The 15,815-nt window shown below is 48.5% G+C and overlaps 1 protein-coding gene across 1 annotated transcript; it reads right to left on the bottom strand.

The window, feature by feature from the left end:
* Window positions 1-5,517: 5,517 nt before the first annotated feature.
* LOC105994177 (sialic acid-binding Ig-like lectin 10) lies at window positions 5,518-9,437 on the bottom strand. Its single transcript, XM_013027606.1, has 10 exons — window positions 9,383-9,437; window positions 8,920-9,306; window positions 8,543-8,821; window positions 8,274-8,375; window positions 7,837-8,094; window positions 7,400-7,489; window positions 7,058-7,315; window positions 6,763-6,853; window positions 6,547-6,658; window positions 5,518-5,712 (listed from the first exon to the last, which is right to left on the bottom strand). The coding sequence occupies exons 1-10, from the start codon at window positions 9,435-9,437 to the stop codon at window positions 5,518-5,520; spliced, it is 1,827 nt and encodes a 608-aa protein (XP_012883060.1).
* Window positions 9,438-15,815: the final 6,378 nt, after the last annotated feature.

The following is a 15,815-nucleotide window of genomic DNA, read 5'->3' as shown; positions in this document are numbered from 1 at the left end:
TTCCTGTACACTGACAATGTACAAGCAGAGAGGGAAATAAAGGAAGCAACCACATTTACAATACCCCCCAATAAAATATTTAGGAATTAACCTAACCAAAGACGTAAAAGAACTGTTTAATTAAAACTATAAAAACTTACAGAAAGTAATTACAAAAGATACAAGGAAATGGAAAGACCTTCCATGCTCTTGGAAAGCGAGACAATATCAAGAAAATGGCAATACTGCCAAAACTAATATGCAAATTCAATGCAATTCCTATTAAAATCCCAATGACGTACATCACTGAAATACAGAAAACAGTCCAAAAATTCATATGGAACTACAAAAGACCTAGAATAGCCAAAATAATTCTAGGCATAAAAGACAACATGGGAGGGATTTCAATGATGGACTTCAAACTCTACTATGGAGCCAAAATAACAAACACAGCATGGTACTGGCACAAAAACAGACCCAAAGACCAATGGAATAGAATAAAGATCCAGAAATAAAACCACACTCCTACAGTCAGCTGATATTTGACCAAGAAGCCAAAGACATACAATGGAAGAAACACAGCCTTTTCAACTACTGGTGCTGAGAAAACTGGGAGGCCACATACAGAAAACTAAAAGTGGAACCCAACCTATTACCATGTACCAACATCATCTCAAATGGATTAAAGACTTTAACATCAAACCTGAATCTCTGAAATTACTTCAGGACAGACTAGGAGAGACACTTGAACATATAGGCACAGGCAGGAACTTCCTGAACAGAGTCCCAGGGTCACAAAAAATGGGAGAGACTTGACAAATGGGGCTACCTTAAAATAAAAAGTTTCTGCACAGCTAAAGTCATAGCAACCAAGCTAGAAAGACAACCAACTAACTGGGAAAAAATATTTACCAGCAATATATCAGACAAGGGGTTAATATCTAGTATATATAGGGAACTCAAGAAACTAACCCTCCCAAACCTAACAAACCAATTACTTAATGGGCAAGGAACTAAAGAGAGACTCCGCTGAAGAAGAGATAAAAATAGCAAAGAAACACATGAGGAAATGTTCACCATCCCTGGTTGTGAAGGAAATGCGAATAAAGACAACCCTGAGTTACCACCTTACCCCAGTCAGAATGGCCCACATCCTCAAGTCAGCCAACGACAAAAACTGGAGGGGATGTGGAGAAAGAAGAACCCTATTCCCTGCTGGTGGGAATGTACACTTATACAACCACTTCGGAAAGCAATCTGGAGAGTCCTCAGAATGCTAAATATTTACCTCCCTTATGACCCAGTCATACCACTTCTAGGCATCTATCCTGAACAACGAACACATGGGCCTCCATGTTTATTGCAGCACTGTTCACAATAGCCAGGATATGGAAACAATCCAGATGCCCCACCACAGATGAATGGATCCAAAAATTGTTGTATGTATACCCAATGGTATATTATCCAGCCATTAGAAAGGACAAAATAATGGCATTTGCAGGGAAATGGATTGAGCCACAAGAAATCATGTTGAGCAAGGTAAGCCAAGAGGAAATAGATAAATGGCCTCCCTGATAAGTGGATATTAAATCCAAATCCTAAGATGATATGACAAAATAAGAAGGCTTAAGAAACAAAGGACTTCCACTCATCTGGTCAAATCATTACCAAATAATCCCATGCTGCTGATCACATATATGCTATATTTGTGCACACCAGAGGGAAACCAGGAGGAAGAAACAGAACTAGAGGGAATTAGGGAAAAACATACAACAGCGGGACCCATCAGCTGCACTGGATATTGATCAAAATGAACTCAGCAACTCAATGGCACTAATGGGAGGGAGGGAACAAGTGGAAAAGAAGGAACAGCTGATGCTATGCAAAACAAAAGAAATGTGCATATCACCTGATGTGGAAGAAATAACTGTATTGCCAAGCTCATAGAACTCATAAATGTTATAGACCACGATAGACAATTTGCCCCATGAAAGTTAGAATTTGTTTGTGACTTTCACTAAGCATCAATATCCCACATTATTGTGAAATTTGGGAAATTATGTAATCAATCACAATAAAGAATTTTAAAAAAAGCCACCTTCTTGCCAGGTGCCAGTATAATCCTAGATAGTCAGAGGATTGAGATCTGAGGATCGTGGTTCAAAGCCAACCCAGACAGGAAAGTCCGTGAGACTCTAATCTCCAATAAAACTACTCAGAAGACCAGAATTGGTGCTATGGTTCAAGTGGTAGAGTGCTCCCCTTCAGCTGAAGAGCTGAGGACAGCACCCAGACCCAGAGTTCAAGCCCCACAACCACCACCAACAACAAAAAAGCCACATTCAGGAGGGTTCCATGTGGGTGCTAAGTACTGAATGGGCAAACTCACTGAGAAGAAAGGAAAACATGAGGGGAGCAGAGTCTCTGTGACTGCCTTGGGGGACAGGGTATCTGTGGCAGCATCAGGGCCGGGGATGGGTTTGGGAGGTGGCCTTGGTCTGGATTTCATCATGGTGATGGTTGGACACCATTGCAAATATAGGAAAAACCATATCACTGTATAGGTTAAAGTAGTTAGTGATGAATTCCTGTTAGATGAATTGATTTGCAATATAAAAAAGATACAGATGTACATTGAAAATGACCCAGGGATTGCAAATTTGCCCCAAGACTGTCCAAGGTCAAAGGTGTCATTCAGTGCTTGTGATCTGTTGAACCAGGGCCAAACGAATTGCCAAAAGTGAAAGAAAACAGAACCAACCACAAATATTTTGCCCCTAAGAAGCACGTGATAGATTTCCCACAATATAAAGAATAACTTAGCCATATATATATATATATATATAATATATATATATATGTGATACATATATATATGTAATACATATATACGTATATATGTATATAGAGAGGTTTTATATATACACATGTGTGTGTGTGTATATATATATAGATAGATAAATAGATAGAGATAGATAGATAGATAGATAGATAGATAGATAGATAGATAGATAGATAGATAGATAGATAGATAGATGGATAGATAGATGGGCCTGGATGCTGTCCCTCAGTTCCTCAGCTCAAGCAGAACACTCTACCACTTGAGCCAAAGCACCACTTCCAGTTTTCTGGTGGTTCATTGGAGATAAGATCCTCAGAGACTTTTATGGCCAGGCTGGCTTTGAACCAGGATCCTCAGATCTCAGCCTCCTGAGTAGCTAGGATTAGAGGCATGAGCCACCAGCGCCCAGCACTAGCTATATTGAAGAGTTAATCTCATTGATACACACACACACACACACACACACACGTGCAAACATGTACACACACACAGTTAGACACAAGATTGCTCACTGTCCATTTCCATTATTACAATGGAACCAGAGCCATGAAGGTCCATTGGCCAGGGACATCCACAGACCCAGGTGGACACCTGGGCAGGAGGTACCATGGTCCTGGAGGCCAAGGTCTGGCTGCGACCTCCCAGGTGCTGGGAGGATGAGCCAAGGCCCAGCACAGCCTGGGAGACCACTGGCCCCTTCTCTGAAGGAGACTGCACATCTGGGGACAGAACCCCCTGCTCACCCCAGTGTTTGTAGGGCACCTGAGACTTGCATGGTGCCCCACATCTCTCTCTTGGGTCACATGCATGATGCGCACTGCTGTTGGGGAGGCCGAGGCTGACAGGGGCCTCTCCCAGGAGCCCATCTCCTGGGGGCAGGGACATCTGCTGGGCCTTTGAATGTGGGGAGCTGGGTCTCCACAGACAACTCTGGGGCAAGGAGGGATGGTGACAGGCCTATGTCCGGCTTTGGGGCCTGGCTGGCGTGGGAGAGGAGAGGAAGGGGCTCTCCCCTGGGCTATGGGTCACTAAGGAAGCAGAAATTAAAGTCAATGTCGGGGGCTTTCTTGGTGGGGCCCTTAGGTGGAGAGGGAACACTCCTGGTGGTAAGGGGTGCAGGTGCTTAAATGGACTTGTAGTGTAAATGTATATGAGTAATCTTTGTTTATTTCTTGGTATACGAATAGCACCAGGGCTGGGAAGGTGGCTGGGAAGATATAGTGTGCCTGCCTTGCATGCATGAAGCCCTGGGTTCAATTCCTCAACACCACATAAGCAAAACAAAAGCCAGACTTGGCGCTGTGGCTCAGTGCTAGAGAGCTAGCTGTCAAACAAACAAACAAAAAGAATAGCTGTAATATTAGAGAAGTTATACTGATATATATATATATATATATATATATTTCTAATATTCAACCTTAACTAGATATCTTCTTCTTCTTCTTCTTCTTCTTCTTAGTTTTGTTTGAGGGGGGGGGTCTGGTCGTGGGGACTGAACTCTGGGCCTGGGCGCTGTCCCTCAGTGCTTCAGCTCAAAGCTAGTGCTCTACCACTTAAGCCACAGTGCCACTTCTGGCTTTTTTTCTCTTTGCTTATGTGGTGCTGGGGAATTGAACCCAGGGCCTCAGGCATGCAAGGCAAGCAATCTACCACTATGCCACCTTCCCAGTCCCAGATATCTTCTTCTTTTTTCTTATCTTCTTCCCCTTCCTCCTCCTCCTCCTGCTTCTTCTCTTACTATTCCTCCTCCTCTTTCTTTTTTCTTTTTGTTTTTTTGTCAGTTGTGTCACTTGAACTCTGGGCCTGGGTGCTGTTCCTGAGGTCTTCAGCTCGATGTCAGTGCTCTACCACTAAGCCACAGCTCTACCTCTGTTTGTCTGTTGGTTAATTGGAAATAAATGTCTTTCTTGCCTGGGATGGCTTTGAACAGGGATCCTCAGATCTCAATGTCCTGAGTAGGTAGGATGACAGGTATGAGCAACAGGTGCCAGCTTATTCTTCTGTATTTTGCTCTGGTCCTACAGTTTGGACACCGCCATTGATGCTTTTACATTGAAATCTGAGGATTGACCCCCAGCCTCAATTCCAGCTAATTGAAGCCTTGGCTGGCTTTGAACTACAATGCTCAGATCTTAGCCTCCTGAGTAGCTAGGATTACAAGTGTGAGCCACTGGTACCTGGCTTGTAATTCTGTTTTCCTATGTATACAGGATCTGGTGGCCAACCATAGTCTGTGCAGCTAATTCCTTTGTGTGTGTGTGTGTGTGTGTGTGTGTGTGTCTGTGTGTGTGTGTGTGAATTTATGAGCGTGTGCCTGTACTGGGATTTGAACTCAGAGCCTGACACTCTCCCTTTTGCTCAAGGCTGGTGCTCTACCACTTGAGCCACAGCTCTACTTCCAGACTTTTGGTATTTAAGGGGACATAAGAGACTGAGGAATTTTCCTGCCCAGGGTGGCTTGGAACCCTGGTCCTCCAATCTCAGCCTCCTGAGTAGCTAGGATTACAAGCATGAGCCACAGGCGCCTGTGGCTCATCCTAAAGAATTTGTAAATGTTACTAAAGAGACTTTGCATTGGGTGCTCTGAGCCTCTTTATTGCCGCCTCCTGGCTCCCTTGTTGAGTTCCACATCTATAGCCTAGGAGACCCTCTGTGGAAATGGATTTCTGCGTAATTCTCTTCAGGGTCCCTGGGCTTCAGGATCTCAAGAGGCCGGGAGAAGTTGAGAGCAGCATAATGGATTTCTTCCGGGCAGTCTCTGAGTCTGGATCTTGTGTGGGTGATGCGGGCTCGGGGCAGCTGAGGGCGGCCTTTTCCTTCTTCCTTGGTTCTGGGGAACCAGCGCCTGGAGAAGCGGTCCTGGGAGGGCTGCTTGGCTTGGCCTTCTTTTTCTGCATACAAGAAACAATAACCTCCCTTCATTCATTCATTCATTCACCTACCAGAGTTGGGCATTGAGCAGGTGCCTGGTACAACTTAGGCACTGAGGCCACAGCTGGGAGAAAAACCCAGTCCCCCACTGAGTCTGCTTTCCATCCCCACCCAAAGGAACAAAGGGTACAAGGGAACTGGTTTTGTGGCCAACAGAGGTGGCTAGGGTGGGTGTGGCTTGGGGTGTGAGTGGCCACTGTGGGCCTTTCATTTCCTAGGCAGGTGCTCTACCAGTTTGGCCTTGCTCCCAGCCCCTTTTGCTTTCATTGCTGTTCCAGCAAACTCTGGTCTTTATGTTCAGGCAAGCCTTGAACCATCATTCTCTCAATCTTAGCCTGCCAAGGAGCCAGGATGACAGACATGAGCCACTGTGCCTAGCTTGGTTTTATGATTTTGATGGTGGGCTGTCAGCAGCACATCCTGTTTCTTGTCTCCCCACTTCCAGCCTCCTTCCCTGCACCCTATAACCGAGAATGGAAGAAAACCCAAGCAGTCACTATGGCCTCCTGGAATCAAGAGGCACACACTCTGGAAGCATGCCACTAGTCCCTTGGGAGTCAGGGACACCTCACACAACCTTTCTAAAGATGACTGGAGCAGAGAGGCACACAGTTATAATCCCTGCATTCAGAAGGCTGAGGGGCAGGAGGATGGCCAATTTGAAGCCATCCAAGACTACATAGCAACACCCTGTGCCAGACAAACAAAAATCCCTATGTCTCCCAAGAGAAGTAGGACATAGGGCTTGATTTAGACTCCAGAGTGATCAGAAGCCTGGTGGGCCACACACTCACCGGGACCCGGGCCTTAGGGTTGACAATGCTGTTATCAAGGACGGTGCTGTGTGGGGAGACATGAGTTCTGCATGTCTCTGTGTGAGGCTGTGATTTCCTCAGCATCTTCACACTGTGGAAATAAACCCATTCTGGGAGCACTGCTGCCCCTTCCCCTTCCCAGGCTCCTGACCCCATGACTCCTGACCTCTGGCTCCTTGACCTCCCCCAACTCACATGAGCACGATGAGGCAGAGGAAAAGGAGAGATGTGGCACCGATGCCCAGGCCCGCCCCCTTGGAGAATGCTGCAGAGATGGAGCCTTCATCTGTGTGGGAGAGCCAGGTCAGGTTATCTGGGAGGTATAAGGCTGCCATCCCTCCACTGCGTCTGAGCCTCATTCTGATCCAGGTTTTCCCATTAGTCCCCTGTTATTCCTCCCCAGCCTGCCACACACCAGGGACTCTGCTGACCAGGGACTCTGCCAACTGTTCCCTCCAGAGGGCAGTGGACAGCACTGTCCTCCACTCACAGTGCACAGAGAGGCTCAGGGAGATGTGCAGGTCACCCAGTGGGTTCTGGGCCCGGCAGGTGAATTCTCCTTCATGTTCTGCCTGGACCATGGGCAGCTCCAGCACCCCAGGTTCTGCAGGCCAGGGGGGGCTCAGCATTTTCGAACCCTGGGTCCAGGTCAGCGTGGCCGTAGGGTGGCTGTGGGTGACACAGACCAGGCGCAGGCTTTGTCCCTGCAGGACATGAAGTGATGAGCCGTTCCTGTGGATTTCCAGCTCTAGGGGAGGGAGAGAGAGAGATGTGGGCGCCATCCCCACCAGTAAAGGACGTGAGAGACCCGGCTTCCTGTGTCCCCTGTCACCTGTGCTGTTTCCTTGAGAAGCGGTCACTGTCAGCGCCTCCGGAGAGTCTGCAATGGAGACACAATGGCCAGGGCTCCCTCTGCCTGCGCCTCACTCACAAACCGAGGCCCTGGGCTTGGTGGGCCCTGGAAGCTGTGGTGCCCTGCCCCTCCCCTGGCTTCTCCCCTCTTCTTTTTTGGGGGGGTCTGTTTGTGGGCCTTGAACTCTAGGCCTGGGCCCTTTTCCTCAGCTCTTCAGCTCAAGGCTAGCGCTCTACCACTTGAGCCACAGCACCACTTCCGGCTTTTTTCTTTCTGCTTATGTGGTGCTGATGAATCGAACCCAGGGCCTCAGGCATGCAAGGCAAGCACTCTACCACTGAGCCACCTTCCCAGCCCGCTTCTCCCCTCTTCTTCCCTTCCCCTGCCCCTCCCCTGCCCACTTTGGGTCCACTCACACTGCACACAGACGTTCAGGGAGTGGCGCTGGGAACCTAGTCTGTTCTCCGCGTGGCACGTGTAGCGCCCCGCATCCCTAACCTTCACCCGGGGCAGGTCTAGCCCCAGATTTCCAGGGTGCGTGGCATTTGACCTCAAGAGGACTTGGTTCCCCAGGACCCAGGTCATCGTGGGGGGAGGCCAGCCAGCCGCAGTGCAGAGCAGCCGCAGAAACTGGCCTTTGCGGACATCCACGCAGGTCATGTTTCCTTTGGACTCTAGGGAGAGACAGGAGAGGGCGAGACAGAGACAGAGAGAGCAGAGAGAAAGACACACAGACAAATGTACAGAAAGAAACAGAGTTCGGCAGTGAGCGAGAGGAAGAGAAATACCCACAGACCCCAAAAGAGAGACAGAGAGTGAGGGCTTGTAGAACGAGTTGGTCCCCTCCACCTACCCTGGGCTTTCCACTTCTCCAGGGTAGGGCCAGCCCTGCCACTGGACCTCCCACCTTGGGCATTGTCATGCAAAATTGTGATCACCAGGTCTCTGGGGGCGCCTGCAAGAAGGGTGTGGGCTCTCTTCAGGAAGGATGTGCTGACTCCTCAACCAGTGCCCCCTTCTCACGGGGCCTTGTGGTTCCTGCCTTTCCTGGGACCCCCAGACAAACTTCTCCACACTCACACCAGGATGCTTTATCTGGCCAGAACTAAAGCCGGGACTCACAGGCCACACTCAGCCGGACAGTGTTCTCCACAGTGTTGCCAGCTCTGAAGTCCGCTCGGCAGGTGAGCTGAGTGCCGTGGTCCCTCAGGCGTGGTGTGAGGCTGATTGCTGACAGGAAGGAGGTCTGGGGTCTGCTCTCAGTGCTGGAGAGGGCAGGCCCTGACCAGGAGATGGAAGGGGCCACACATTGCTGAGAGATACAGGGAACCATGCAGATGATGGTCACTGCTCGCCCAGGCTCCAGGGTCTCAGGAATGAAGATGTGTGGCTGAGTTAGGGCTGGTGGACAGAAAGAGACCAGATGCTCATGATCAGGCCGTGGTTGGGAGACACTGCCTCTATCCCCAGACTGGGAGCCCAGGCCCCGCACACCCCACCTGTCACTTCCAGCCGGAACATGTCCACCAGGAAATTATATTTCAGCTTCTCTCCCTTCTCTACCCGGAAGAAGTAATTTTTCTTGTCCTCTTTCTGGGCATCTCTGATGAAAAGGGTACAGTCATTCCTGTGGGGGTCCCCCAGCAGCTGGAATCGACCCTGAGTCCATCCTTGCGTGGGTCGAGCTGGGTTTGTGGAAGCCACTGGTTCCCCGGTGTCTGTATTGGTTCCTTCTGTGAACCAGTAGCCATGAGCTTGGGAGGAATCCAGACCTGCCTCCTGGCTGGGGTAGGAGAAGGAGCAGGGCACGAGGACCCACAGCCCTTCCTGCACCTTCACCAGGCTCTGCACCTGCACCTTGTAGCCTGGTTTCTGAGCCTGGGACCCTGTAGGGAGATAGATGGACTCAGTCCGCCTCCCAGCCCTGTTCCACCCAGCAGCCCACGGCTCTTGGCCACATACCGCCCAAGGACAGCAGCAGCAAGGAGAGGCATAGCTGTGTGTTCAGACGCTGCATCCTGAGCTGTTCTGAGGCAACAGGAGCAGGGACAGGAGGGAAGTGCAGGAGGCTGAGTTGTGGCGACACACGTGACGCACACTTCTGCTAGGGAGACCAAGGCTGGCAGGAGCCTCGCCCAGCGGCCCATCTCCTGGGGGCTGGGGTGTCTGCTAGGCCTTTGAATGTGAGGAGCTGGGCCTCCCCAGACTCCTCTGGGGCAAGGAGGAGAGACACCAGGCCTGTGTCTAGCTTTGGGGCCTGGCTGGGGCTAGAGGAAGGAAAGGGTTCTCCCCTGGGCCCTGGGCAGGGGACTCTGGGGTGCAGAGGGAACTCCTCTGTGTGTGTGCTTAAATGGACTTTCAGACTTAAAAAACTGCTCAATCTTCCTATTTTTCCTTGGTATAAGAAAAACTGGAACAGGAAGGGCTGGGAAGGTGGCTCAGTGGCAGAGTGCTTGCCTAGCATGCATGAAGCCCTGAGTTCGATTCCTCAGCACCACAAACACTGAAAAAGCCAGGAGGGGCACTGTGGCTCAAGTGGTAGAGTTGTAGCCTTAAGCAAAAGAAGCTCAGGGACAGTGTCCAAACCCTGAGTTGAAACCCCAGGACTGGCAAAAACAAAACAAAACAAAAAACAAAAAACCCTCCAACATTCATTGGAGAACTTAGGCTGAGAAAAGTTTTTTTTTTTTGCTATTAAAATTCAAACTTCACAGATCTTCCTCTTTTTTCTTTTCTTCCTCCTTTTTCAGCTTCTTCTTCTCCTTCTTCTTCTTCTTCTTCCTCTTCTGTTTTATTCTTTTTCATTTTGTGCTCCTCCTACAGTTTGGACTCAGGACCTGGAAACCACCCTTAAGCTTTTCCACCAAAAGCTGATGTTCCTCCACTTGAACCACAGCACTGCTTCTGGCTAATTGGAGATTAGCATCCAATGAACTTTCCTGCCAGGGCTGGCTTTGAACTGCAATCCTCAGATCTCAGCCTCCAGATAGTTGGGATTAGAAGGTGTGAGACCCAGGTGCCCAGCTCTTTTATTATTATTTCTTTTTCCTCTACATCAACAGCCCTAGGCCTTTCTCTGGCCCTGTCTTTATACTCTCCCCCTATTCCTGCCCCTATAAGCCTTAGTTCCCCAGACATTTCCTATCTTTGTCCTAATTGCTCCTTCCTCTTTGGCCATGGTATCATAGTACCATTCACTACCCCACTGCCCATACAGATGGCTTAGAGAGATCATGAGGAAAACGGGCAGGGTGTGCAGAGACGGGAATAAAGGCTCCACCCCAGTCCCAGTCTCTCCTGACCCTTTCTGGAAGGACTGTTAGTCCTGGGCACCCCACCTCCCCAGAAACCCAGAGGCATACCCCGCAAGGCCAGCTGCTTTGAATAATGAAGAGTCTCAGAACTGGCAGGAACTTACCACACACTGGGAAAGGCCCTGGGACCCGCACACCAACACACGAATTGAGAAGCTACAGAGCGTATACAGATTCTTTTTTCTGTCCTTGTCATTATTTCCTAAACAATAAACCACAGCAATGAGTTACACATAGTTTGTGTCAGGTATCAGTCATGAGAACCCAGACAGCAGAGTCACAAGTTCAAAGCCAGTCTGCTCCCTGGATGGAGGGTGTGGGGTATAACTTGAATTCCCCCATTGGCCAAACACCACTGCAGGGTATGGCTGGCTGCTTCAGCCATGTGGACACCAGGGGGCACTTGGAGTCCAGATTTCTGCAACAGGCTTGGTCCCATGCAAAATGAGAGCTTGCTGGGTGGAATGTGGGGTCCTCCCTGAGCCTGCAGCTTGGGGAGAAGGCTCTGTAGGTAAATGCTGGCAATGTCACAACGCCTCAGATTGCACTAGTATGTGTCACAGGGTGGGAGTGGGGGTGTCCTAGGGTGCCATGATTCTCATACATCTCCCTTTGTGCCAGTAAGTCATGCAATAAACATGCGTTTATTCATCTTTGTGTAAGTTATGTGGAAAGAGTCTGACTCCTTTTGTGTTCATACAGATACCCTTTCTGTATGTTTGTGCTGGAGCTGGGGCATGAACTCAGGATCTAGACAATGTCCCTGAGTTTTTGTTCACAAGGTTATAGCTCTACTCCTTGAACCACAGCTCTGCCTCCAAATTTTGGTGGTTAATTGGAGAGGAGAGCCTCATGGACTTTCCTGCCCAGGCTGGCTTCAAACCATGGTCCACAGATCTCAGGCTCCTGAGTAGCTGGAATTATAGGAGTGAGCCAATGAGCTCCCAGCTAACTACCTCTTTTGGAGGAAACCGGAAGGAACTTCCACAGGGTTGGACTGTTTTACATGAAGGGAGCAGGGTCCAGTGTCTGGATAGCCATGTAAACACTTATTAGTTGTTTTTTGTTCCATGACAACTGTCCAACCAAGTGGCCTGCAGTACTGCAGTTTTGGTTGAGTTTTGCATTTCCTCAATGGTGAATGTCTTCTGTGCTCCAGGCTCTTATGGGTATTTGAGAGGTGATCACTGATGTGGCTGTGGTGCTGTGACCCATATCCATGGTCCATGACGCTGACCTTAAATTGGGTGACCATTGAGAGCCACCTGGGGAGCAGGCTCACATACGCCCCCAGCAGGGTGCAGGCTGGGCCTGGGGGTGGGCAGGATGAGGACAGGTGGGGAAACAGAGGTAAGAGACTCTGGAAGGAAAGTCATAGAGGCAGAGGCCACAAAAGGCTTCCTGTGTACAACGTGGCACTCATCCCATCTCTGTCCACAGAAGAACTTCAGGTGGTTCAGCTGTGGTGGTGGCACGTGTTGGCTGTGTTTGGAAGCGGAAGCCAGTGTGGGTGAGGGGGCGGGGTGGAGGAGGGAGGCATGGAGGAAGGTCTCTGACAAGGGAAGACACCAAAGGCAGGATGGAGGTAGGATTGGGAAAGGGGAAAAGACAGAATGAATAGAGCCAGGTGCTGGTGGCCTGTAATCCTAGCTACCCAAGAGGCTGACATTTGAGGATTGTGGTTCAAAGTTACCTGGGGCAGGAAAGTTCCTGAAACTTCTTCATCCCTGGTGTGGGATAGCATCATGTCTTACACCTTACACCTGCCCTCACTTGGGCAGATACAACTCTCTGATATGATGCATCTGCTACACAGCTTTTATGAAGGACACTTACAGTTCCTGACACAGAGCCCCAATAACCCAATTAAAATGTGGGTCCTATACCCAATGGGGTCTTACGACATCTTCAACATGGAGTGGAGCACTGGCAAATCCTGAAAGCAGCAGCTTAGAAAGCCACATTCTCGCCACATGTCGCTCACAGAACACCAGAGCAGAAGACCAGCAAGCTACTGGTGGTGATCCGGAGAACGCAAACAGAGACAAACCCCAGTGCACAGAACCTGCACGGAGACCCATCTGCCACCCCTCGGCTGGAGGTTGGTGCACAGACCTCGCCCGAGGAGTGGCCCTTACCCAACACCAACACATATAGCATCAACAGAGGCAGAGGCAGAGACAGAGGAGAAACACGCAGAGCCACCACTGCCCAGCCCAACCCACAAGCATCTCAACTGAACTCTGATTGCAGTGGCAACCAGCAACCTACGTCACACAGAAACAACAACTAGCTCCAGGGTGAGTACCTCACAGGGGACAGTGTATCCCTCAAGGGAGACCAGAGCTGGTGGGAACCCCTAGAACTTGACCCAGACTCCTACCCCAACACCTGGACTACAGGACCAACTAGAACTGGGAATTGTTCGAGAGCTCCACCGGCCTGTGGAGCACATCCAGCTGGCCAGGCTAGAACAAAAGCACCCTTGGCAGGGAGCTTAAATACCCAAGCCAGGAACAGTGTCCTTGGGTCACAGCAACGAACAGTGAAAGAAACTTGAACTGTGTACTACAGGCTGCATAACAAAAGCAGGATACACAGCAGCACAGGTCCAACTGGTATGCCCAGGCCAGGGAGCAGGAGCCAGGACCAGGCTTGGGGATGAGGGCCTGAGCAACACAACCAACTCCTCCCAATTGAAGTCAGAAGGTGAGTATATGCCTCAGCAGAGGGGGAGAAAACAGGGAAATTCACCCCCTGGGAATCACACTCATGACAGCAAAAGACATGGTTGTCCAGGGCAAGAGAACCAGACACCCAAACCCCACCAGAACCTGACACATATATCCCAGGCCAGGAATTAGGCACAGGCCTCTAGCACCTGATAATAGTCAGGAGCTCAGGCTGGTTAGGTGACTCAGCGGTAGCTTGCTTGCCCTGTGAGCATGAGGCCCTGGATCTGATTTCTCAGCACCACATAAACAGAAAGGGCCAAAAGTGGTACTGTGGCTCAAATGGTAAGGAGCTAGCCTTGAGCTGAGGAACTGAGGGACAGCGCCCAGGCCCAGAGTTCAGACCCCACAATTGGCCAAAACAAAAAAAACAGAACAAAACAAAGAAAACAACCCCTCCCAAACACAAAAACAAAAAAGAAAACAAAACAAACAAACATCAGGAGCCCATAGCATACTCTAGCAACTGGGAGAGAACATCCAGCAAACCCGAACTCGCCAAGAGCACCTGTAGGATTAAACAGGAGCAGTCTAGGCCACTCAGCCATTCTAAAGACAGGAACTGCCAGTGATCTACAACAAATTTCCCAGAGCCCTACGTGGGCTCAGACCAACAGCTGGAGGTTGGCCCCCAACAGAACTGAGACCAGGTACAGACTCTCTCTGCCAACCCAGAAACAGCAACCAACCAAAAACAGACACATATTGACCAAAACAAAATTTCAGATTGGTATCCAATATTCCCTGAATCCCCATGCAAAAATCACAGAGAAAAATTACAAGGTTTATCAATACCCAGGATAGCAAGCTACCCCCAAATGCCAGCAGCCACCCAGGGGAGAGCCCCAATGGGAGCAAAGCAGGAATGGAAGACAAAAACTACATACAAGAGAGGCTGGAGGCAATGACTCAAGAATTAAAGTAAGAAATAGACCAGAAATTTAAAGAACACAGGGACCAACTAGTGAAAGACATGCAGTGTCTCAAACAAGAGGTGCATGCAAAAATAGAGGCAGCACACACCTCACTAAGAGGTGAGATTAATACAAAAATAGAGGCAGCACACACCTCACTAAGAGATGGAGATTAGTACTTTGAGAATCAACATTGAATCCATAAATAAGTCCATTTCCTCCATGCAAACCACAATGGAAGCCATAGTGAACAGAGTGAATGAAACGGAATTTAGAGTGTCAGATACAGAAGACAGAATACACCAACTGGACCAAAAAGTCACAGATATGGAAAAATCACTTAAATTATGCCAAAGGGAAATCCAAGAGCAAGCAGATAGTGCCAAGAAATTCAACCTTCATATACTCCGAGTGGACAAAGTGAGGAATATCAAAGGAAGGGAATGTAACACCTATTCAACAAGATTATCAATGAAAATTTCCCCCATCTGAAAAAAAAGAACATTTTACCGACATAACAGAAGCATATAGAACACCTAACAAGCAGGATCCCAGGAGAAACACTTCTAGACACATTATAGTAAAAATGATAGATCTGAATAATAAGGAAGCAGTCTTGCATGCCACAAAATTGAAGAAGGAGCTATACTACAATAGGAAAAAAATTAGAATCACAGCAGATCTTTCCACACAGACACTGAATGCAAGAAAGGCCTGGGGAAGTACCATCCAAGCCCTGAGATCCAATAACGGCCAGTCCGGATTGATATACCTGGCAAAGCTAGCATTCACATTTGATTTCAAAATGAAAATTTTTAATAGTAAAGAAAAACTAAATGAATTCATAAACAATATGCCAGCATTACAAAAATTACTAAGAGGGGGAACACAATCTGAAGAAAGCAACAGGAATGGGGACCCACACCAGACTGGTATTAATAGAAGTCTAACTTAGTAAGCACAGGAGGAAAGAAAAGAAGGAAAACTTAGAAAACAGGAAATGACAGGGACCACAATGCATCTCTCTATAATAATCTTAAATATTAACGGATTTAATTCACCAATCAAAAGAAAAAGAACTGCAGATTGGATCAGAAAACAGAACCCATCCATCTGTTGCCTTCAGGAGACCCACCTCTCAGCCAAACATACAAACAAACTCAGAGTGAAGGTTTGGAACCAATCTACCAATCAAATGCCCCCAGTAAGAAAGCAGGTGTAGCTATCCTGATATCTGACAAAATAAACTTTTCATTAAAATCAATACAAAAAGACAACAAAGAACACTGCATATTAATACAGGGAACAATCCAAGAGGAGGATATTACCTTCATCAACTTATATTCCCCAAACATTGGAGCACCCAAATATGTTAAGCAAATACTCTCAAACTTACAGAATAAAATAGATTCAAATACGATAATACTAGGAGACC

This window comes from Dipodomys ordii, unplaced genomic scaffold, assembly GCF_000151885.1.
Source record: "Dipodomys ordii isolate 6190 unplaced genomic scaffold, Dord_2.0 Scaffold105, whole genome shotgun sequence".
Classification (NCBI taxonomy): domain Eukaryota; kingdom Metazoa; phylum Chordata; class Mammalia; order Rodentia; family Heteromyidae; genus Dipodomys; species Dipodomys ordii.
The sequence above is the reverse complement of the archived record's forward strand: the minus strand, read 5'-3'. Positions and strand labels throughout refer to the sequence as shown.